At 43.4% G+C, this 24,429-nt stretch overlaps 1 protein-coding gene across 1 annotated transcript in view; it reads right to left on the bottom strand.

The window, feature by feature from the left end:
* The window catches only part of Fer1l6 (fer-1 like family member 6), a 147,179-nt gene that overhangs the window by 85,570 nt on the left and 37,180 nt on the right, over positions 1-24,429 (bottom strand). The window contains exons 4-14 of the mRNA XM_032915788.1: positions 23,986-24,100; positions 22,331-22,385; positions 22,109-22,240; positions 18,899-18,961; positions 14,998-15,076; positions 14,526-14,682; positions 13,446-13,632; positions 12,300-12,492; positions 9,057-9,409; positions 3,633-3,741; positions 1,253-1,436 (exon numbers count right to left, since the gene is read on the bottom strand). Of these exons, the coding sequence (XP_032771679.1) occupies positions 1,253-1,436; positions 3,633-3,741; positions 9,057-9,409; positions 12,300-12,492; positions 13,446-13,632; positions 14,526-14,682; positions 14,998-15,076; positions 18,899-18,961; positions 22,109-22,240; positions 22,331-22,385; positions 23,986-24,100 (1,627 nt within the window). The remainder of the gene's footprint in view (positions 1-1,252; positions 1,437-3,632; positions 3,742-9,056; positions 9,410-12,299; positions 12,493-13,445; positions 13,633-14,525; positions 14,683-14,997; positions 15,077-18,898; positions 18,962-22,108; positions 22,241-22,330; positions 22,386-23,985; positions 24,101-24,429) is intronic.

The raw sequence follows: 24,429 nt of genomic DNA, 5'->3' as shown, positions 1-24,429 counted from the left end.
ATGTATATATGTGTGTGTGTGTGGTATGTGTCTATGTCTGTGTGTGTGGTCTATATGTATATGTGTGTGTGGTGTGTGTCTGTGTATGTCTGTGTGTGCATGTGCATGTCTGTGTATGTGCATGTGTATATGTGTGTGTGTGGTGTGGTGTGGTGTGTGTGTGTGTGTGTGTATGTGTCTGTGTGTGTTGTGTGTGCTTGAACACATGGTCACCAGATGCTGGCACTGTTTTGGAAGGTTGGAGATCTTTTGGGAGGCAGAACCTCACTGGAGGAAGTGATTACTAGATTTATTGCTTGGCTCACTTCCTGTCCACTCTCTACTTCCTGACAGTAAACATGATGTGACCAGCTACCAATCCTGCTTCATCATGGTGGACTGTATCTCCATGAAATATAAGGACTTGTGCCTCTAGTTGAGTTTGTCATGTATTTTTGTCCTTAGTAACGAGAAGTACAAGGCCAGAATTAAGGACACAAAAATACCTAAGATTTACTGTCCAGACCTTGTCACTTACTGGCTTCAGACAGGAAGGAAAAGTAGACCTGGGGCTGGAGAGATGGCTTAGCGGTTTAGAGGGTGTGCGGATATCACAAAGAACCAGAGCTCTATTCCAAGCATCCCTGTTGGGTGACTCACAACTACCACTCCAGCTCCAGGGGATCTGACACGCTCCAAGGATTCAGCAGGTACACTCATGCATGCCCATAGCACCCCCACAGATAGGGATATATTTTAAAATAAAAGAAATCTTAAAATATGGAGGGGAACAACTGACAATTTCCAACTGTAGGCTGAAAGACTCTGAGAGGAGGGATCTGTCTAGAGAGGGCAAGCTATGAAAGAAAGAGTCTGGTGAGCGATTCACAAGCCGCCCAAATGGGGCCTCTGATCTGCCTGATGGAAAGAGGAGCAGTGCCTAAGGAGGCAGACTGGGAGTCAGTTCCTAGGGAAATGTCTGGACTGCTAAACAGACACCTGTGGAATGGTTCCTCTCAGGTCTAACAGTAACCATCATGGCTGCTCTGGCTTTAGATGAATTCCCCAGGTATGTTGTTGGGAGCTGGGGGTGGGGGGAGCTAAGGATTTACTAGAGGGATAGTTAGAATGCTCTCCCTGTTTGCAGCTGGTTCCCAGCGCTGAGATGAATGTGTTTCTTCTCTTACCGAAAGCTGAATGAAACAGCTCTAGCAATTGGCAAAAATTCTCACCCAGCAGAAACTTTCTTCTCAACTGCCCTGTCTCCTCCTACCTGTTCCCGTCTGTCACCAGAGGCTTCTCTGGGTGAGTGGTGGAGGCCATAGAAATGGCAGTGTCATGGGCCACGTCTTTTTCTCCTTCATGCAGCAGAGGAAGGACGTCTTCTTCCATCAGCTCAGCCGATTTCTTCTTGCTCCCATGATGAGACCCTCCGTCAATCAGGTTCCCAAAGTTACCTTCAGAGACAAGAGCAACAGGCTGGGTGTCAGCAAGTGGGATCAGTCAACTTGGCATATCCCACACCCTCTCACGGAAAGGGGCTAAGATCTCAGGATAAAGGCAGAAAGAACAACCGATGGAGAATGAGAAAATTGATTGACAAAGCCAACAACTCTTATTTTCCTGTTTGTAAAGCCTACACAAGTTGCAAATTAAGAAAGACAGTTGAGGAAAAAAGAAAATCCACTGGAGATTTTAGCCATGTTATTTTTTTTACCTACTTTAATTTTATTACATTACTTTGTGTATGTGCATATATTTATGAGTAAGTATGGTGGTTGGAGGATAACATGTAGGAGCTGGGTTCCCTCCTTCTACCTGAGCATCCCAGAGACTAAAGTCAGGTGATCTGGGCTTAGCAGCAAAATGCCTTGGCTCTCTGAGTTATACCTGCTTTTAATATCTTAGTGTATACCTCCTACCAATGAAATTCGCCATGGAGCCTTGATACTATCATTCTGGATGTGCCATTTGGTAATCAGGTGTGTCCTCCCACCCACCCCCAACCTCCCCCCCGCTCAATAAAATATTAGGAACCTTCTCAAAACTGATTCCTCTCTGAGAGAAGTTTGAGTACCCAAAGATGACATCATGTCTTTAAAGAGAGGCTGTTCTGGAGAGAGGGAGTTGGGGGCAGTCTGGGAGGAAATGGTTTCATGTGAGAGAAGGTCTCTCTAGCATGCACAGGGACTGCTCCAGCTGGGGTCCTAGAGCTGAAAGGAGAAATGGTCACTGGGAACGCTAACCCAGAAACAATTTCCAATCGATAACCACTTTCAAATGAAAACTTAGTTTCTTCCAAGGAGCCTCACTGGGGAAGCAAACAACCCTTAAGGGTAGACTGCATGCCCAGCAGTCAATGGCCACAGACAATGACCTCAACAGCAGCATAGGAGTGCCCTAGTCTCATAATGTCACATCAGAGCTTTCCCTTTTTAAGATTTTTATTATCTTTCTAAATTTTTATTTATATAGTATTTATTATATCTCTATTTCTCTATTTCTATGTTATATTTCTCTATTTCTATGTTATATTTATATATTTCTATTTATATTTATATATTTACACTGCAGGTCCTTCGTGCATATAGAATAGCTTCCAGGTGTTTTTATGGGCTTTCTGACTGTTCAAACAAGTGGTGTCTGTTTCTCATGCCTTCTCTTGACCAATTCTGATGTGTTAATTCTTTTATCATATCATATCATATCATATCATATCATATCATATCATATCATAATATATTCCTTAGAAGCCTTTGTTTTCTTTTTTTATTTTTCTTTTTTTCAGAGCTGGGGACCGAACCCAGGGCCTTGTGTTTGCTAGGCAAGCGCTCTACCACTAAGCTAAATCCCCAACCCCAGAAACCTTTGTTTTCTGATGAGAGACAGAAAGGGGGTCGATCCAGATAAGGGGGGAGGTGGGAGGAACCAGGAGGAGGAATCGAGGGAGAAGAAATCATAATCAGGATATACTATGTGAGAAAAAGCATTTATTTTCAGTAAATCAATAAAAGGGAAAAGAAGACAAGGCCTCTCCTGTCGGAATTTTGTCCTTCACAGTTCTAACAGGCATCTTCATCCTGTGGCCATGCAGACATGGGGCTCTGTGCCTGGCCTCCAGCTGTGCAGCTCAGGATGAGTCTCAGCCCCATTTGCCTCTGCCCTGTTGCAACAGAACTGCCTGGAGGTGAACCTGTTCTCCTCTGATGGAATTAGTGCTCTTAGTTGAGCTGCATTAGCCAAGGAAGGTGGCTGGGGATTATGGCTGTAGCCTCTATTGGATGTGTGACATGTGGCATCAGACATCAGGCAATCCTGGGAGGAGTCAGTATAATTCCCATTGTGTACACAAGGAAACCAAGACCCAGAGAAACTAAGTCATCCCAAAGTAATGGAACCAAGATTAGGAACCCAAATCCCCGAATCCAAACCTACATTGATTACTGCTTTGTTTTTGTGTGCTTGTTTGTTTTTTAAATTCTATAGGAATAAATCTACTCTTTATGTGTTGGCACTGGGTAGCCAGGGAAGTATCCTCTCTTTTTGGGGTCCTGACTATAATCTCCACCACAATATAATCATCTTATGTAAAGCATTAGTTCACTTATTCAAGAAACAAACACTCCCCAAACCCTGCAGGTGTCTGCACTCACCAATAGAAACCTCAAAGCTGATAGGTTTGTCTCCAATCTTCCTGTCAATCATGGTAGCTTCAAAAAAGGCTCCAAAGAGTAAAAAGTCCTCATACTTTTCTGGTATAATCTACAGAGAGAAAAAACATATTGCTAGACAGAGCTGGCTTCTTTTCCTTGCTAGAAAGCCAAGTTAGTGAAACTCATTTGGTCTGGTATAACCCATAGATGTCTGACTCTGTTACGGTTGAAAATGCTATGCCTTGCCACTAAGCAGATGGGCAGCGGTCGTGGCCAACAAACTCAAGTCTAATGTCAGCTAGCCACTGGTTTAAAACGACCCAGAACCACCCTCTAAACTGCTAACTTAACATACATGGAAAATAGTCTCCTTTCATGGCAAAAGATGAGCTTGTATGTGTCTTCCCAAGATGCTGTTGGGGGTGGAGGGCAGCACTGAGCAGGTGTTTAGACCCAACAAATGAAAGACGAGATGCTGGGAGTCATGGCACTGGACCCTTACACATGAGCATAACTGTACAGCCTAGATGCAGTGCTCACATTCACTCCTTGTAACAACTTTGAGAGCCTGGAATCTAGAACATTCCCATGTGTTCTTTGAGATTAGCATATGCTAACCTGTTGCCTTGGGGCTGATCCATAGTCCACATTTATTTCCTTAAATAATTAATTAGTGTGGAGGTTTGAATAGGTTTGGCCCCCGAAAGACTCATGTGTTTGATTGCTTCTCCCATAGGGACTGGCATTTTGAGGAGGTGTGGCCTTATTGGAGTGGGTGTGGCTTTGTGGGAGTTAATGTGTCACTGTGGGAGTAGGCTTCTAGGTCTCCTAGTGCTCAAGTGTGGAAGAACCTCCTCCTGGCTGCCTGCAGAAGACAGTCTCATCCCGGCTAACATCAGATCAAGATGTAGAAATCTTGGCTCCTCTCACGCCATGTCTGTCTGCACACTGCCATGCTTCCTGCTATGATGATAATGCTGTAAGCCAGCCCCAATTAAAATTAAATGTTTGTCTTTTTAAGAATTGCTTTGGTCATGGTGTCTCTTCACAGTTAGGAAACCCAGATAAAAAGAGGGAAGTGTTAGGCATAGCAAAAGCATCAATCAACACTGTGTATCCAGGATGCCATACACCCTGAAAGCTGTTGGAAGGGATCCACTTGTATGTGAATCAGAAATGATTTTATATTGAAAAGGACATTAGGGCCATCTATTCCAACCTCTACCGTTTACCTTTATAAGATAAAGTGCAGGAAGATTCAGGGGCTTCCAAGGTCACACAGCAAGACTAAGGCAGTCATGGCTTAAGTCCTATTCTTCACTAAGGCTGCATGATCAAATAACCTACAGGTCATCTGGAAGACTGGACTATGGCAGGCCGTAAGGCAGTGATTCTCAACCTGTGGGCTACGACCCCCTTGGCAAACCTCTATCTCCCAAATATATTTACATTACAATTCTTAACAGTAGCAAAGCTCCCGCATGAGGAAGTATATTAAAGGGTCTCAGCATTAGAAAAGTTGAGAAGCAGCCACTACACCTTAGGGAATACTCAGTTCTTTGCAAGTAGCTCTTCCTAATGTGGAACCGTTTCTGAGTGAAGATTCTGAGTTGAAGACATACAAAAAGGGCTCCCTGGCTTGAGGCTGGGATTACTAAAGTCCAAGGAAAGAACAGCAAGGCTTAAATTCCCTAGCAGTAAGCTAAGAGAACAAAACAACTGTGGCCCCACAGACATGGTGTGAACTGAACAAGAATCCTGAACTAGGACCCACAGAGAAGCAAAGGATTTCAGATAATTGGGTGAGAGGTGACCTTTCCTGTGGCAATGGACGATCCAGGAAATGCTTCTTTTTGACCAGAAACACAGGGCAGGGCAGAGCAGGGTGTAAAGCTTAGTCACTGTCTATCTACCAGCCTCTTATCTTGCAGTCTGGGGGCTGAGTTTACTCTCTGGGAGGAGGGTGAAAACCACAGAGACTAGAGGGAGAGCAGGACTCAAGGATGACAGATGTGGCAGCAAACCAGCTGACCTGCCAGCAACTGGACTTTGAGCGGTGGCATTACAGTCTGGCTGTTTCTTTCCTTATCTGTGACAAAAGTATCACAATAAGGCCTGGAACACTTGTGACGAGCAGACATATAAGCCCTGCAAATTATAAGTAAATACTTGAATAGTTTGAATTATCTTTTAATCTCTCAGATCCTTCAAGCTCCAATTTCTAGCCTCCCTGTCCCCCCCAATTCTGGAAATATTCCTTAGACTGGAGAAATGCTTGATACATAATGTACACCGAGCTCACAAAGTGAGCTGAGCACCGAGTTCATCTTTCTGCTTCCTGCCTATGGATACAGTGTAACCAGCTGCTACAGGCTTCTGCTGCTCTGCTTTTCCCCACTGTGATGGACTGTACCTTCAAACTGTGAGCCCCAAAACCCCTCTCTTGAAGTCGTTTTTAGTCAGTGTTTTGTCTCAGCAAAGGGAAAGCAATTAGCATAGGGGTCAAGTCATCTGCCCAAAGAGTCAAAAAGAGGTGTGAGCACGTCTTGCCACACACTAGACCCTGCACCATACTTACACAGTTTAAATCCAGCTGTCCCACACAAAAGGCCAAAAATCGTAAACACCAAACTTTCTCACCCCATAAATAACGGCAATGTGTAGGTCCTAACATCCATCACTTCCAACTTGTTGGATATATTTTTGCATCTATTCTCTCCCCTTCTACAGCATAAGCTCCATGGAACTGGGCTCTGTATTTACTCTTGCCCATGGTGAGCAAGATGTTTGATATGGAGCTGTTGAATCAGCTTTCATAGACTTTAAAAATGCTCACATTCCCATGGCTGGCTATGTTCTTTGGGAGTTTGGCAGAGGAGAAAGAAGCTTAGGTAAGTAATGAGGCAGAATAGGAAAAGGCAGCATCATAGGGTCTCCCAGCATCCAGATGTGCATGAAGTTGCTGTTTGACAGTGACACTGGAGCTCTGTGACCCTGGGAAGCTGAAAAAGAAAAAAACACACAGCAAGAAAGGGTTGATTGGGATAGATTGATCTGCTCTGGCTGTGGAAAACAGAGGATTTGTTCCTAACAAGAAGAAGGAACCTAGAAGTGTCAGTCTGTGGTGTCATGGCTTGGTCATGGCCATTCTCTGAGGTCACCACCACCCTCGGGGAAGGCAACAAACTACCATGTCATAAGGATATTCAGAATTTATGGAAGTCTCCATAGTAAGGAACTGCATTCTCATACCAACAACCAACAAGGTGCTAAGGCCTCCTGAGTGTCAGGCAGCCATCTTGGGATAGGTCCTCTAATCCTGTGATACCTTTGAAAGATCATAGCCTCTGCCAAGATTTTGAGAACTTGTTAGGAGGTTGTAGCAGGGGAGCTCAGCTACTCATATACTCTTGAGTAAAGACTACTCCTCCTCTATTCCTGGAAAGCAACTTCAGGAGGGATGTACAAGGAGTGGTGAGGGAGAAAGGGGACACTTGCCTAGCCAGCTAGATCAGCCACACCAACCCTGGCTACCAATGGGGTGACAAATGTCACAACTAAATCACCTTCATATCCACATTACCAAAATCTTTCCTCCAAGGACTGTCTGAACCAGAACCATTTGTATTAAGGTATTTCCAAACCCCTTATTCACTGGAAAATAAGATTTGATGTTTCAAGCTGCTAAGCTTTGAGGTGACTCGATGTGCAACAACAGGTAAGTAATGAATCTGACAAGAAACTGCCACTAATAAGACACCAAGATGAGGAGGGGGTGGAGGCAGAAAAGCTCCTCAGTTGTCCCATATCTACCACCTTCTCCACAGAAGCTCATTAGCCTTCTCTATAGCTTGACTTATAGGAAAGTCCACTCCCTACCCAACCTCCCATGCCTTTTACTAGAATTTCTTTTTAATAGGCACTCTCAGCAAACAATCCTAAGGATATTGACTTAGATTCTGAATATTTCCTTAGCTTCTTTCTCCTTGGATGTCCTTATACAACTTGGCCCATAGCAGGAATGGCCGCAGATGTAGGAGGCATGTGAGTGGTCATTAACCTACCCACAAATTCAAAGTCAAGTTTCTAATGTTGGCTTATATTCTGAATACATGCGCTTCTCTCTCTCTCTCTCTCTCTCTCTCTCTCTCTCTCTCTCTCTCTCTCTCTCTCTCACACACACACACACACACACACACACACACAGAGCCCAACACAGAAAATGTCAGTCCTGCCCCAAACAAACTGATATCACACATTTCCAGAGGTTTTCCCAGATGAGAGTTGGAAGAGAGGTGGTGAGGGAGGGGCTGAAAGGGTCAAGAGGTAGCAAGCTCTAAACAGCTGCACCTTGGTGGAGGGAGCCAGCCATGGGTACCAGCCAGAAAGGCATTGCAAGCTTAACTATGTACGTGCTAAAAGATCTGATGGCAATTTATACACACTTTCTCATCAGCCTCTAGATGTTGTCTTTGACGGAGTGACCTGTATGACCTCATTTAGCTGAAGAAAAAAGGACAACCCAGGGCAGTGTTGGCATTAGAGCCACGAGTAGAACTAACGCCGAGGTTTCCAATCCCGTGCTCCCAGTTCTCTGCAGTGGGTTCTTGAGATCCCAGAAAGAAAAATAAAAAAACTCCCGAAAAGTAAGGGTGAGTCTCCTACTGCACTTCTGAGGTCTGCCCAGTCTCCTGAGGAATGGACAGCTCTGGGTAAGTGGCCATCGCCTCCCTACCTGTTGACCTGAGACACATTCCCACAGACAGAATTAACCAGTATCAACTGGGGTCAACCTTCCTCTGCTGCTGACACACAGGACTCATGCACTCACTTGAATACAAACTGTATCACTAGGATAAACACTGAGAGGCTAGTCACAGCTGATATCATCTTGGCACCCCAAGCTCTTGCCACTAACACAGAGTTGGGCGGGGAAAATGTTCATGTGTCTCTGGTAGGAACTAACTGAAGAGAAGCATTCTGTGGGCTTGCCATTTCCTCCTGGGTTTGTGGGGCTTCTTGAGTTCTCATGAAGCTTCTTGCCTACTATTCTCCCCTGTCTTCCCTCTTCCTACAAGGTCACATCCAAAAAGTACTCCAGGATAATGCAGCTAAACCAAACTAGACAGGCAGAGTTTCCTCACGCAGTCCTCCTACCGATGCCTCCAGCTACTTTTTTGTCTTCCTTTTTGAGTACCCATGGGACCCATGCTTGAGAAATGCAGAAGAAATTCATCATGAGCATATGGTCATACTTGCATGAACTGAGAATGGGCCCAAAGATTCAGCACTAGGCCAACACAATTTTGCCAGGAAGAAGAGACCTGCACAGGAGAAGGTCTTCTGGAACCTGTGACAAGTGCTGTCTCCCTTTGCCCTGGGCTCCGCTACCATCAGGCATAGAGGAACAGTGCTTAGACCTACCTCTGGGGGGACAGCAAAAGATTCCACCTCCACCTCCGTGGAGTTGGTTTTGTCAGTGGCCTGCTGGGCTTTGCCGTCATCAGCTTTGTCGGCCTTGTCCTTACTGGAGCCTTTGGAAGATTTGGAGTCTTTGTCTTTAGAAGACAGCTTCAGCTCCTTCAGAGCCTTGGAGAACTTCGACTCTTGGGCCCCACCTGAGAGGATCTCCACAGCAATCTCCACCAAGATCCGGCCCCTGAAGGACACACCTTCCCCAAAGCCTTCATTCAACTCCTGGTAGTCATCCATGAGGCTATGGTTCCTGGGAGAGCCATACAGGTTAATCCAGGCAGGTCCGAAAGTAGGAAGAAAACCTAGGGGAAACCTGAGTGTAAGGCAGCATGTATGATATACAGACAAAAGAAAATATTTAATATTTAGAAGACATCCTCTCCAAAGACACTATTTTGCTCAATTTCCATCTCTTTTACACATTTACAGTTTTTCACATGTGTAATATTATAGAGGCCATCCCTGCACATATGCAGCAGATATGCAGTTTGGTCTTCATGTGAGTCCTAAAGAACTAGAATGGGAGCTATCCCAGAAGCTGTTGCCTGTGCATGGGATATGTTCTTCTATCTGGGATGCCTTGTCTGGCCTCAATGGAAGAGGAAGTGCCTAATCTCGCAGAGACTTGAAATGCCAGGGTTGGGGGACACCCTGAGGCCCCACATGCTCAGAGGAGAAGAGGAGGAGGACTGGGGTAAGGATTGTGGGAAGTGGTGACCGAGAGAGGAGGCAGTGAGGGGGGTGTAAAGTGAATAAGCAAAAAAATTAAATTAAATTAAAAATAATATTGAGGCCACTTTGCACCCTTTTGTTTCCATTTAACCATCAAATGTTTACTTATTCCGAACATGAGCTAGGGAGCATGCTCTATGCCAATTATGGAGTTCAGCAGAGGACAAGCTGATACAAGGATTGAACAAAGAAATGTTTACATTAATATCTACAATATCAACACTACGAAGGGGATACATCTTCTATTGCTAGGAAAACAATAGACTGATGGATCATGGAGGAACGGGGGAGGGCTATAAACCAGTGATTGATGGAGCACAGAGGAAGGGGCAGGGCTGTAAACCAGTGATTGATGGAGCATGGAGGAAAGGGCGGGGTTATAAACCAGTGATTGATGGAGCATGGAGGAAGGGGCGGGGCTGTAAACCAGCTGGAAAGAATATGGAGCCAGAGATACATGGGTAGAGTTTGGATAGGTGGGAGGCCTTAGACCTTGTTCTGAGCTTTGCTCACTATCTTAGTATCATTAAGAACATTTTAAAGGGATTTTTATCAAATCCATGCCTCTTAAGACCAGTGGTTCTCAGCCTTTAGGTCACTGCTCCTTTGGGGGTCGCATATCTGATATTTATATTACAATTCATGATGTAGTTACAATAATAATTTTATGGTTGGGAGTCACCACCACATGAGGAACTGTATTAAAAGGTCTCAGCAGTGGGAATTCCAGTTGAGAACCAGTTAAGACCATTGTGGTTACCATGTGAAAGTTTACAAGAATGGACGTGGGAAAATTGCTTTGGGAACAATTTCATCATGAAAGCTAAGGACACTACAGTTTGGACTAGGGCAAGGTGGTAGAGATGGTGAGAAATGATTGTTCAAAAATATTTCTTAAACATAGACCTGAAAATACCTGGTGATTTTAATTTATTCCTACCATAAGGGGTTTCTTTCAAAATAGAACAAAATATATGGCAACCATGAGAACATCTGTCATCACATCACCCCTTTACTTTTCAGTACTGGAAATCAAGCCCATGGCCTCTCACATTGTAGGCAAGAGCTATGGCCCCTGACCCAAGAACTATGACCACTGACACACACCTTCTGCCCATGCTTCTTTCTGAAAGGCACCACATGTCGTTTCAGAAGACTCAACTTTGTGGGTTTCAATTCCAGCCTTGGGACTTTTCAACCACATGAGATTGAACACATTTCTTAACTTCCTTGTACCTCAGTTTCCTCACGTGGAGGAAAAGCTAATAGTGCCTAATTCACCTGTCAAGATTAATAGGATAACCTCTACTAAGTGTCTCCCTTAGGACACACTCCACTGATGCAAAGACATAGAGAGTCATAATTTGCTTATCAGTCCCCCCATAGTCACTAAGAAAACATTTTTCTTTCTGTCTAAATGTCTCCTTTCTACCACCCTGATTTATGCAAACTAGATTCTATCCCTTGGATTCTATTCTCCTCTGAGCAAACTTAAGCAGAAAAAATATTGTTAAAAAGATAGGAAAGATTTTTATGGTCCCCAATGTCTACTTCTAACACACAAACATCTGTCTTTCTGAGCACCATCTAGAAGCTTCTAAACTGCTGTGAATAAAACAACTCGACATCTAGTTGAGAAAGTGAAGATGGATGAGTGTTGCTGTAATATGAAGAACTAGAGAACACACATTCACTGAGGGCTTTGTGATGTCAGTCTGTGACGGATGTAAAAATACAAGTCTCTGCTCTTGGAAAATATTCATCTAGTTAAGAAAAACTAAAACAGCTATACTGATGTCATCTTTATGTGACATATGAGATGTTTAACATACACATGCATATATGTATGTGTGTACATGGTCTTCTAATTATATACGCATGTGATATGTAGGCATTTTGTCAATCAGCATGCATATGCAGTGCAAAGAAAGGTGGCCATGAATTTAAATGGGGATTAATTTAGAACTTCTCACACACTGATGGGATTTTAGAAATCCAGTCATATACTGAGTGGGAGTTCTTTCCTTCCCTGCCACCTTCAAGGCTTTGTGGATAACCTGAAGCTCTCCCAGCTCCCTGAGGACACAGCCCCTTGCCACCCATTAGCTCATATGTTCCCATCAAGTGACTGGGGACATAATTTTAAGTAGGGCAAATATGTTTCCATTGTCCACATGCAAAACCTGTTCATACAGAACCATGCAAAACCACATATCAGGACAGACTGGCCCATAGATTTTAATTTTTCAACCTTTGGTTTTATCAGGCACACACTGCAGGTAGGTAGCAGTAGTCATGGGAGACCTACAGTCAGAGCTTGGTTCAATCATGAGCTTAACCAAGCCAAGCCACAGACCACAGAATCATGCAAGGTATTAGTACAGGCCTACGTGGTCTTCTCCCTTTGAAGGTAACTATGGTTTTAAGACCCACTTCCGAGTCAGACACACAAAGCTCTACCTTTATCGCCATCCTGCTCATTGGAGATTTTCTTCAGGTCAATGAAGTGGGTTGCCAGAGTTACGTCATTCATGCTGCCTTCATCCCACACCTGAATTTTCACCCTCCGGCACAAGGGGGGGAACATTTCCTTGAAGACCACCTGCTCGTGCCACACAGGATCAGCACAATTCTTTTGCACAGAGGTTCGCCCCTGAAAGTACAGGAGCCAGGATGTGAGCCATGGGGATACGTGGCTAAAGAAAACACTTCAAAGCACCTAATGCAAAGGGAATTAATCAAAGATTCTGGGCTTGCTCCCTGATGCCTGTGAAATCAGCTACACTCACTCTGTTAACACTGCTGCTGGCCTAGATGGTAATGCAGGGCACTGGGCAAAGGTGAATCGTTGTCCTTGGGGGTTTCTACTCAACAGGTAAGTGTTGAGTGACTCCCTCTGTTATACATAGGAGCTGTGTCATGTGTCTCCAGGGAAGCAGCAGACATAGTGAGACCCCGAGGTCATGCCCTCGTAAAGACCAGGGTGAACGTCATGTCACGTATGACCTTGAGTGAATCAAAGCTTCAGCCTGGGCCTCAGTTTCCTTGTCATAAAACAGAATGACATTCAATGTGCCCTCCAAGTTGAACGCAACTTAGACTCACTCCAGCTTTTATTCCTGCTGATCAGAAGGGACAGGGACATGTTTTGAAAGCACATGTTGTTCAAAGTTTCAAAGTCCAGTAGGGCATACTGCAGCTTTGACCACAAACCTAGGCCTCGTATCTCCCAGTGGCCCTTGAGAAAAGAACAGAGGTGTCTAGGGTTATGTAGGAGGATGGTTGCCTGGGAAATTGAGAAATAGGTTAGGAGAGAGTGGCAACTCTACAGTGCCTGTCTTATTCTTGTTTAGAGAAGTAGCCAGCTATGAGGAAAGATGTTTTTCTACCTGATCCTAAGTTGTAACACACCTAACCATGGTTCTTTTCCACAATCCCCAATGAGGCATGAGTGGGTAGCTGATGTCTGCACCTCTGATACCTAACACCTACCCTTCTTGTGACAAAGTTTTCTCTGAGGCACTTTTTACTTAATTTCATTTGGTTAAAAATGTTCTGAATCCAAGCAAAACATAACTGCCACTATTGGTGACAAAGTCTCCTCACCGTCTGCCCAGCAAAGGACACTTCCACAAAGGGGTCCACAAGGTCCTTACTGTCACCCACAAATGCTTTGGTGACATTTGCCATAATGCTGGAGTTCATTTTGGGTAACCCTTCTGCTCGGTAAAGTCTCACATAGAACCTGGCCCAAGGTCTCTCTGATGGAAATCCTTGAGGGATCAAAAGGTTCCTAAAGGGAGACAAGAAAATTTTTAAAGTGAAAAGGTCTGCCAGTCAAGAGGAAGGAGAGGGTCGGGATTTAGCTCAGTGGTAGAGCACTTGCCTAGCAAGCTCAAGGCCCTGGGTTTGGTCCCCAGCTCTGGGGCGGTGGGGAGGGAGAAAGAGGAAGGAGAAAGGGCATATACAGGCTGAAGGCAGAAAGGAAGAAAAATTGGATTTAGAAAATCACTGGGATTCATCACTAAACCAAGTTTCCTTTCTAGAATTTAAAACCTTTTTTTTGTGTGTGTGTCATAAACCAGTAGTTGAAAGTAAGATTCTTTCAAAGAAAAAAAAAACCCAGCTACATGTGGATGAATTATATAATCTCAAGAATGGCTTATCTCCATAATGCATACACTTAAGGATCAGAGAGCATAGAAGATGTGGTAGAAAGACTATAAGAACTGGAGGACTGGACACATGCTGCAGAATTGTCTTTTCTTTAAACAACAATAAAAAGACAGGAAGTATGAGGTGCATAGGAAAGAGGAGTTTGATCTGGGAACGGTAGAATGGAGGAGTGTGGGCGAATGTGAACAAGGTACATTATATAAAATTCTCCAAGAAAATAATAATAATAATAATAATAATAATAATAATAATAATAATAATAATAATAGAATGGTTTACCTAAAATAAACTGTTACAGGGAAACAGTGTTCTTGCCTGAAAATCCAAGCTTCCAAAAGAGCCATGGCTCTGAGAAGATGCATTCAGGCATCTGACAGAGCTGAGTCTCTGATAGACAGGCCATGAGTGGGCAGCACTCACACATCCATTCAGAAAAGAGTGGAAAGGGGAAAGAGGCATAAAGAAGGGCAGAGAATTTCTCTTTTATGGCTCTGGTTGGCTCTATCTCACTTCTCTATTTGCTCCTCAGCATCGGAGGTTTTGGGGTTGGTCTTTAAGATGTCGCCTTTCCCGGTCACGCTGATGTCACACTTCAGGTAGCCCTTGGTGCCAGTCCTGATGTCACCGGGGTCTGTAAGCAGTGCCCACTTGTCACAGAACTGATGACCTATGAACACATCTTGTAAGTAGTATCCTTTGCAGATGGACAGTGGCTCCCTGATCTCCTCCCACACCCACAGGGTATGGTCTCTCTCTGATGCTTACAATAGTAGCCATTTGTGGATATCCCTAGTCCTCAGGTTATCCCACTCTCCTCCTTCCCCTCATCTTTTCTCCCACCCTCTGATATTTCCTCCAACAGATCACAGGCATTTGGGAGACTTTCAGTCTAGTGAATCACATAGGAAAATCCCTGCTTTGCAAAGCAGAGTGTCAACCAAAGAAGGGTAAGAAGCAAGATGGATGGGTGGAGCTTGCTTACCAGGTTGGTTGTACACCGTCCCCACATCCACTCTGAAAGAGCCAATCAGGATGCTTCCTATCAGCTTGTGATGTAAGACCTACAGAGGATACAGCACCAACCTGCAACATTTGTCTTTGCAGATACATCGGTGAAATGGATTCATGGTTCGCCTAAGAGATCTCTAGGACTTGATCCTTGTCTGGGTTTGACTATGCTTGTCTGAAGCATAGTCTCACACACACACACACAAACACACACATGCTCATCAATGACAGGGTCCAGAGTGGCCTCCATGAGTGTCTCACCTGTGCCTCCTTCTCGAGCAACCTTTCCCTTCATCGGGTGAAGGACGCCTGACACTCTCACTACCCAAGAGATTTCTTTAATCAAATAGACCCTGGAAAGTTACTCCTTAACGTCCACCTCTTCCTCCTCGAACTTGACCTATCCTTCACTGTTGGAGCAAAAGTCACCTTCTCCAAGTATCTATCCGCGATCTCCAGAGCTGCCACTGGTGTTTCTTTCCTCAGCCTCCAAAACATCTTTCACAGCTTTCTTTAGAACTAGTATGTGTTGCTGGGAGCTGTGTTAGCACTGCACCATAGAGTGAGTTCCATACAATATAGCATTTGCTCTGATTAGAAGGGAGCAGAGTGCCTATCTCGGTTACAGCAGCGTGCTAAAAGGCTGCTATCACCCTACCACCATGAGGAAGTCCTGAAGGAAAGTGACACAGTTGGTGCCATGCATAGAAGTCACAGTGTGTGGGAGGCTTATGGAAAACTGGAATAGTTTAATCTTTAATCCAGAAAAGGGGGGGCTGTCGGAAAGAAGGCTGTGACTGAAGTGCCTTCAAGTCTTAGAATGCTGCAGCCAGAAAGGGGGTCAGGCTTCTTGCCTGGTTCTTAGGTAACACAGGCTAAGATTTCAGCTCCGTTAAGGATGCTATTTCTTATACTAGTCAGAATCTCTCAGCAATGAAGGGGCCATTCTCCAGAAGTAGTGGCATCTCTGTCACTGGAACCCAAGGGCCCCAAGAACTTCATGGCATCATGGAGGTGCCTCAGAGATTCCTACTAACATAAATCCCTGATTTCCTCGATCGAGGGCAGTGTCTCTTTGTATTTCACCTACCAGGTACCTCATTCATGACAGATACTCAATGAATGTTTGATGAGTTAATGGATGGTTTAAAGAAGGATGAATGGTAGAGTCTAGAAGCTTCTGAATAGCTTATCCTATTTCTCTTCCTACTCCTCCCTCTCCCTCTCCCTCTCCCTCTCCCTCTCCCTCTGTGGCTGTGATTTTCCAGTGTCAGAGAACAGAGGGGAAACAAGGGCAGCTTGGCTTCAGCAGAGGAGCTATTTAGGACCACACACAAAAAGCTGCCTCTGTTACCAGCCTTGTTTTCCATGACTAACATGACTCCCCAAGGCCTGTCTCAAGTTCCTTTCACAAGGTAAAGGTCCCTGTGAAAGATGGAAAAAAACTCTCAAACAAAACCACACAGGGGCCTATAGGCGGTGCCAGCCCTAGATGGCATTACTAGATGCACCTGACTATATCCCTGTTATTTTAGCTAAACTGGGGCCATGCTGTCTAAAGAGCATCTAATTGCAGTCACCCCCACACCATGCCTTTTTAATAGTCTTAATTTCTTATTTGAGAATTTCACACAAATACACAATATATTTTTATCACACCCACACTTGTTCTTCCCCCTCCCAACTCTTCCTGGGACCCTCTAACATGTATGCCTTCCAAATTCATGTGCCCACCTCCTTTTTAGAACCCTTTGAGTCCAGTGAATGCTGCCTATATGTGCTTGGGTTTGGGGCTCTTGAACCCAACCTAGCAGGTCCCCTAAGATTCCAGAAACCTGTGGTAGGGACGAGCCCTCACGAGTCCTTCTCCCATTCACACTGGAATTTTGGCTGGCTTGCTCTTACATGCATAACAGTCTCGTGACTCTGAGTAGTCAAACATTTTCTGATTTGAGGACTGCTCTGAGAGAATTTATGCCTAGTAATATAAACCTGGTCAAAATCCCCATGGACAGGGAAGTAACACGCCCTAGAAGGGAACCCACTACTGTTATTTTGCTAAATGGCCATGCTATCAAACAGCCTTCTAAATACCTACATTTGTACATATACATCTGTGCTGCTCTCTGCCCTGGTCAGATTCTGTGGTAGTTAATACAAGGACTCATAACTGTCTAAGTGCTGAGAATACATGACTATGACTGAACTATTTAACTATTGAATGCTGAATTCATTCATTCACACTGACTTTTAGGTTATGAACTAGCAGGAAAGTTGTATTAAACATAAGAGGGAGGGGTTTCCTTTAAAATCTTGAGTCTCCCTAGGAGTCATTTAAGAATAGCAAAACAGTGTCTTCTCCCAAAGAAGGAATGAAACACGAAAACGAGCTTTCATCCTATGTCTAAGAGTCCAGGTATCCTGCATACAGTCATGACTCTTGCCTATGATGTGACGTCTATGGTTACGAGCTTAGCTTCTCCAGAGCCAGTGTCATTGGGTGGCTGCAGGAGTGCCAGAGATGGCACAGAGTCCTGAAAGCCGCCCCAGCTCTCAAAGTATCTTCCGCATCCTTGTCATCACACCTGAAACTCAGGTGCTAAGAAGGTTTGGGTCTTGGTGGTGTTTCATTCCTCAAGAGCCACATTCTTCTAATGCTCTTGGGAAGGACGGTGTCATGATACCATTGGGACCCAGGCCTTGAGACAGGACCTTATCGACATTCAGCTGAGGTTAAAGGTCATATCAGATATGTATTTATCTAGTGTGCGATAGAGTGGTAAAAACAGGACAGGGAGGGGGATTTCTAAGATGAAGAGTCAGCCTTGAGATTCTCATCTGAGTTGCTGCGACTGTTGAGGGACCATTCCCTTACTCTCTGTGCACTTTTTACCAACATAAAATAGCAAGTAGTAATCCTGGTCTTTGAGAAGTCTTTAGAGAAAAGCACTTAATCACTCTTAACCCCCGCAACTTGACAGCCCCAGGCATAACCAGCCTCATACCCCTCTTCATGGACAAAGTGGCTGTTTTCTGAGACTAAAGTAGATGTCACCACCTGCCACCCACTGTTCCCTGACCCTCGGCTGAATACTGTGCAGTTGGCCATGGTACCAACTGGCCACTTCTGCTCTCACTTGGGACAATATGACTTCAACATCTTTACTTTCCATTCCTGCCACTCATGACCTAGGTGCATGACAATGTCCCGGCAAGCCCAGGGCTCTCACTATATATACTCTTCAGTCTGGATCTGTGGATAAACTTCCCCTTCCCCTGGACGGCCTCCCTGGATGGGCTGAGAAAGATCTGTCTAGCAGATCCAATTCCCCCTTGGAAATGTCCTGAGGTTCACACTCAGAGGCAATTTTTAAGAATGCTGAAATGCTCCAAATTATTTTCTCTGCCTACTGGATATTATCAATAACAAGACTGACATATGCGAACTGTCCCCAGTTTCTATTCTTGATCCTCTATTTGTCACTTCCTAGAAGAAAAGATGGTTGTGATTAATTAGGGTAGATATTATCCCAAGAGAAAAGCATAACATTAACTTGATTTTAAAAAAAAATAACTGAAAAATGGCAGCCAATTAAGATATCATCTGCAGCATATGTTTCATTATTCCCACATCCACTTAGCAAAAGTTTACTGTAGTTTATCTCTTGCTTCCAAAAAGCACAGATTCCCTTGAGATGGCTCTGCCTCCTAAAATCATCCATATTGGAGATTTTCAGCTTTAGCCTGATGGTGCCATGGTCACCAACCATACATATGCCCTAAACCCAGGCATCCCTAACCATGCTGAGCTGTCCCCAGTGTCTAGAGTCTCTCCTCCTCTCCCCGAGTACCATCACCTGCCATGCTGTACTTACTGAGATTTTGATGATCTTGTCAAAAAGATGCACTTGGGGTCCGATGAAATCAAAGACAAAGTACTGTAAAACATGAAGTTCACCTTGGTCATCAACCCCAGCATCTAAGAACCTTGCTCCTGGAATGAGTTAGACCCCTTAAGTTGTTTTCAGTTGATTTGTATTACTTTATATATTATATTTAAAATGCCAACAACTACATTTTTGCATAGAATAAGTATAAATATTCCTCTAAAATAGGTATAAGTAGTATTTCTGGATCAGGAATTATGTGCATGTAAAATTTTAATAGTATTAAGTTTTTTCTTCTGAGGGACTAATAAGTTGTATTAGTTATTTTTCTGTTGTTATGATAAAATGCCAGGACCAAGGCAACTTATAGAAAATCAAGTTTGTTTTGGCTTATAGTTTGAGGGGGAACAAGAGTCTGTCATTGTGGAGAGGCTTGGCTCTGGAGCAAAAAGCTGAGAGATCCTATGTCAACAACAATACAAAGCAGAAGGAACAAGTCGGAAGTGCACTGGGCTTTTTATCTCAAAGCCCACCTCCTGTGACATATTTCCTTTCTGCAAGGATGCACTCCATAAACCTTTGCCATACAATGACATTGAGTGACAACCAATGGTTCATATATCCAAGCCTATGAGGGACATTCTCATGCAAACTACTGCAGAAGGCATTTTACATTCTGGCTTTTGCTGTATCTTTTTAACCCTTCATGATGTTAGTTCTTTCTTTCTTTCTTCTTTTCTTTTCTTTTCTTTTTTTGTCTTGTAATAGGTAAAAGGGTATATTGGAATAGTTTTTGAGCAAACTCATTTCAATATTTCTCAGGATTCTTTCTGTTTCAAACATTCTTGAAAAATTACCAAGACTAGCCATGGAAGGAACAAAAATAAAAATGAATGATAGAAATTTTTAATATTGGAAAAGATATTAAATTTCAGAGTTAAAGAATTACCTTGGGGCTGGCAATATGTCTCTATGGGAAAAGGGACTTCTTCAGAATCTACATGATGGAAGGAGAGAACTGATCCTTGCAAGCTGTCCTCTAACTTCCATATGTGCACCATGGTACATGTGCTCAAGTGTCCACATGCTCACAGAGAGATAAATAACTAAAATATAAGAATTGTGTAGATGGATGAGCTTAAAAGATGATGACCAGCTTCATAATTTTAGTTATTTCTGGCTCTAGAGCCATGCTTTGGGTCTCCTGAAGAAGGGACTAGGTATGTAGAACAAGTTTCACAGAGGTTGAGTCAGGTGCCTCTCAAGTGAGGTTGTAGCATAGGATGGGGAGCTGTGTGGAGGAAGAACAGCGGGGTGGGCGAGGAAGGACTGCGACACTTGTACCCTGGGTTCTTTCCTTTGCTTTGTGCTATAGATATAAGCGAATTATAGATTGTGTATGGACATACCAGTGGGAAGAACAAAAAACTGACATTTCCCCCCTAGAGTAAAATAGAAAAACAAGAATAAACTGTCATGTGCTATGCTAGGAGGTCTTCAAAATGGTGGTGGTCCCCCAGGCTGAGGTATGGCCCTATAGTAGTCATAACATATGGGTTTGATCCCCAGTGCCATGATAAATGAATAAATTTAAAGGTGATAACAATTTCATTTTAGTCAGAAAACAGGCATGACCTTTAAAGAATTTTTCATATGTAATACACACACACACACACACACACTTTTACACATTTTAGTATGTTTTTAATGTTTAAAACTAAAACTTTACATGGAAATTTCACTTGGTGAAATTCTTCACTCTAATAAGGATGACTATATGGTCCTTTGGGCTGGTGATGTTCCAATGTTTGCTGCCTTCAGCTGACTTAAATTGTTGCACTCTCCAATTTCTCATAGACTCCTGGGGCTGCACCCATTTTTCTAGCCAGCAAACATTCAACAAACCCTACTTCCTCCTCCAACACCTGATGGCCTCTGCCTTGAATGTGAAAGGCTGTGGCCTGGGCTTGCCTCCTGTTCTTTATCTTGGTTTCCTGCTTGCTATGGTTGGGCTCAACTTGACGTCATTTACAACCAAAACTGCAGATATAGGTATAACATTTAACAAGTAAATGGGGCCTTGCAGTTTTAGTGAATTTTCCACACACACTCTTTTATATCACATCTGTGCCAGAAGGATGGAGGGGGATGTGGAACATCTGGAAAGCTCAGGGGACAACCCTGACACAGAAGAAAGAATTAACGGCTCAAACGTGATTCAGGGGATTTCAGTTAATGTCTTTATCCATGCTGTCCCTGTCGTCCTTGTAGATTACTGTTAGTGGAGCTATGAAGACTCTACAGCATTGTTTTAAGCAATTCAGGTTGTCATGAAGTTGGTAATATTCAAATTTAAATGCCTATGCCCCATTCCTCATAAGTTAGGCCACATAAGTATATTGTGAGTACAAGCCAAAGGTTAAAAGTTTTAGTATCTATGGATGAGAGACTACACAGTTAGTATATTATGGCACAGGAGAGTGATGGAAAGTTCTCCAACCATGAAGCAGAAATGAGCTTGGCCTGGGTGACCAGCTGGGCCCTATCCTAGAAACCATTGTCTTATAAAAGGAACAAGACCCAGGACAACTGAGTCGTGCTAGTGGGCATTATTCATATTCCTGTGTATGCTTGGGCTCTCTCCGGAAGATTTCTAGTATCTTGAGAACGGATCCTTCCAAGGGTGAAATCTAGAATATCAGGGTCTGAACATTAAAGGGAAGTGAGATTTTCTACTATATATTATTTTACACTCTGCCATATTTTTTTACCAAATAATATTTTATTTACAAAATAAAAATTTATTTATTTAAAGACTATTTAGAAACTCTCCTCTTTGGAGTCCTTTTAAATTTCCTATGGATCCTAGAAAAACATAACTGTTTTGCTTTCCAATCAATTATGCTTATTTCAAATTCAGTGATTACAATTTCAGTGTTGTTCCTGTGGAAAAGAATGTCTACTGTCTCTCTCACCAGCATCCAAGGTTCACTGAATGCAACCCCAGTGCTTCTTAAGAATGGCCATGAACTTTTGAGAGATAAGGAAGTGGCCTCTTTTCCTCTCCTATCTACTGTCTTGTTATCAATGCCTTGGGACTGTGTGGAAAGAGTGAACGTAGATGGGAACAGCCCGAGGGGCTCCAACTCTTCTCACCAGTGAAGAGGTTGTGGGCCCAGAGGATGCTCTGCGACTTACCTCATTATAAAACGGGCTGTTGGTCCCTTCCTTCACTGTGCTTTGCTTCTTCTCATCCCCAATCTCAATGGTCACAACTGGGTCGATGTTCTCGCCCACCAGCTGTCGGGCCTCGGTGATGGTGATGGTGATCTACAATACAAAACAGTGCTCACCACTCGCTCACTATTGACTTCAGTCTCCTGACTGGGGGATGCTGGGTAGGAGGAACCCATCACTTACCTGATAGTTTTGAGATTTGACCTCCCCATCATGGATCTTAGTCAGCAACTTTGCTCTATTAAAGTTAAATATATTGATATATAAATTGATAACATTGTGTGCAAGTATAAAATAAAAATAATGTAATAGCAATAATAATGTAACGGTAAATGAGATATACACACACACACACACACACACACACACACACACACACACACATATATATATATATATTGTAATATAGCTCAAGAAAGATCAAACTTCAGACATATAAACCATGGTAACATTTTCCCAGGAGTTTCTAAGGACTTCCTTTACATGCTATCACAGATTCTCTCTACATCTCTGGGGAAATAAATATAAGTACACAAGTGACTTAAGATTTCTATGACTCAGTTCCCTATCCTAATAACAAGGCTAATAGTACCATTTATACCACAAGGCAATTGCTAGACTTAAATAATACAGTGCACACAGGCATTTAACCTAGTGTCTAGCAAGAATAAGCACTAGCACTTTTTATATGTAAGGTTCTCCGTGCTTTTTCTATCTCGATCTTATAGAAATGATGACTCCTCAGGAGGGCCAAGACGAAGATGGATTGAAAGAAGGATCTGCCCTTTGCTGGGCTTGTTTTAGACCCAGGAACACTTCATCTTTTCTAAAAGATGTAATTTTGAGTGTTGTGATTGCTTTTGAATGGACTGATAGAGAAGAAAATTGGAAGACATGGTCAGAAGGCCATCTCATCGAGTTTCACAGTCACAGGGAATTCGTTTATCTGGACTGTCTCGGGTAATTGAAAACAGACAGGAAACACCTGGGAACTTAGATATTGGATAATCATGGGCAGAGGAGAAGGATGCTTGTTACCACAGGAGCAGCAATGGGTGGGAGACGAACTGAGATGAGTTAGATTGAACGATGTTCTTTTGGCTTCTAACAGTGACATTGTATACCTGCCTCCATCCCGTGTCTACAGACTGCAATTCAGCCCAGTAGAAACTACTGTAAGCTGCAAGAAAAAAAATCTCAAGGCTTTTGAATCAAACTGATCTGAGGTAGAAGATTTATTCTCCTCAATTTTAGACTTTAGCTACCACTAAGCCCTAGTTAAAAATCACTAAGCTGCCAAATGACAATTGGACAACCATCTGGGATCACTAGAACCATCTAACTGACACACAGACTCAAGGACAATAATAACAGTTTTTATATTAAGCCACTGATTTGGGTGGCTTAGGTTTGTTCTGTTTTCACAATCCCAGCCAATCATGAAATAGCATGTGGAAGCCAGCTTCTCCTGAACCTTCTCTGGTCGTTTAGGAAACACCTTCTCTTGTGGGAGAAACAGGAAACTAAGGTAAGTAGGATCATGACGAATTAAAGAGCAGGCTAAGGGACAGCTCCCAAGCCTGTCTTCCTGACTTGTGCTCATTTCTGAGCTCCTAGCAGCACAACTAGGCCTGAAGCTAGTGGGACCAGGATTCTGTCAAAGGTTGGCCAGTATCTGGAGGCTGTCACTCAGAGATACATTGAATAGACACAGAACTCTCTTCCCTTTTTAGATTTGGCTCCTGGTGGACAGACAAAAAAGGTCTTCTCTCCATTTCTCTCAGAGCCTGGCATACCCAGGGCACAAAGTGAGTGTGCTACCTATGCAAAACCCATACCTTCTCTTGGAAGGAGCTGAGGGGCCAGGTGTGATAGAAGTGTCATCATAAGTCAAGTCTTCTGGTCCTTCCTGGTGAGAAGGCCCTTCCTGTGGTACTTCAGACTCACTACCATCTAAAGAAACAAATGAAGAAGAGAATTTTGTTAAATTAATATAAGACGGTAGGCAAACCTCCACTTTGTGCCCACCTGGATGGAAGGCACCATAGCCCCTGCTCCTATTGAATTTGATGTGACAGAAAAGTCAGGCAGACAAGTGCATAATGTAATGAGTGTGTGTATCCATTCCTTTATAAGAAGGGATAGAAGGATCAAAAAAGCAGATGTACAAACTAAAGAAGACCTTGACAAAAACAGTCTCTCAAAATAAATGAAACAGTCGGGAAACTGGTAGTCACTCTTGAATGTGCTAGCCAGCTTCTAATGGCAAAATCTCATGCTGT

The sequence above is a fragment of the Rattus rattus genome, chromosome 1 (genome assembly GCF_011064425.1).
Source record: "Rattus rattus isolate New Zealand chromosome 1, Rrattus_CSIRO_v1, whole genome shotgun sequence".
NCBI classification, from domain to species: Eukaryota; Metazoa; Chordata; class Mammalia; order Rodentia; family Muridae; genus Rattus; species Rattus rattus.
The sequence above is the reverse complement of the archived record's forward strand: the minus strand, read 5'-3'. Positions and strand labels throughout refer to the sequence as shown.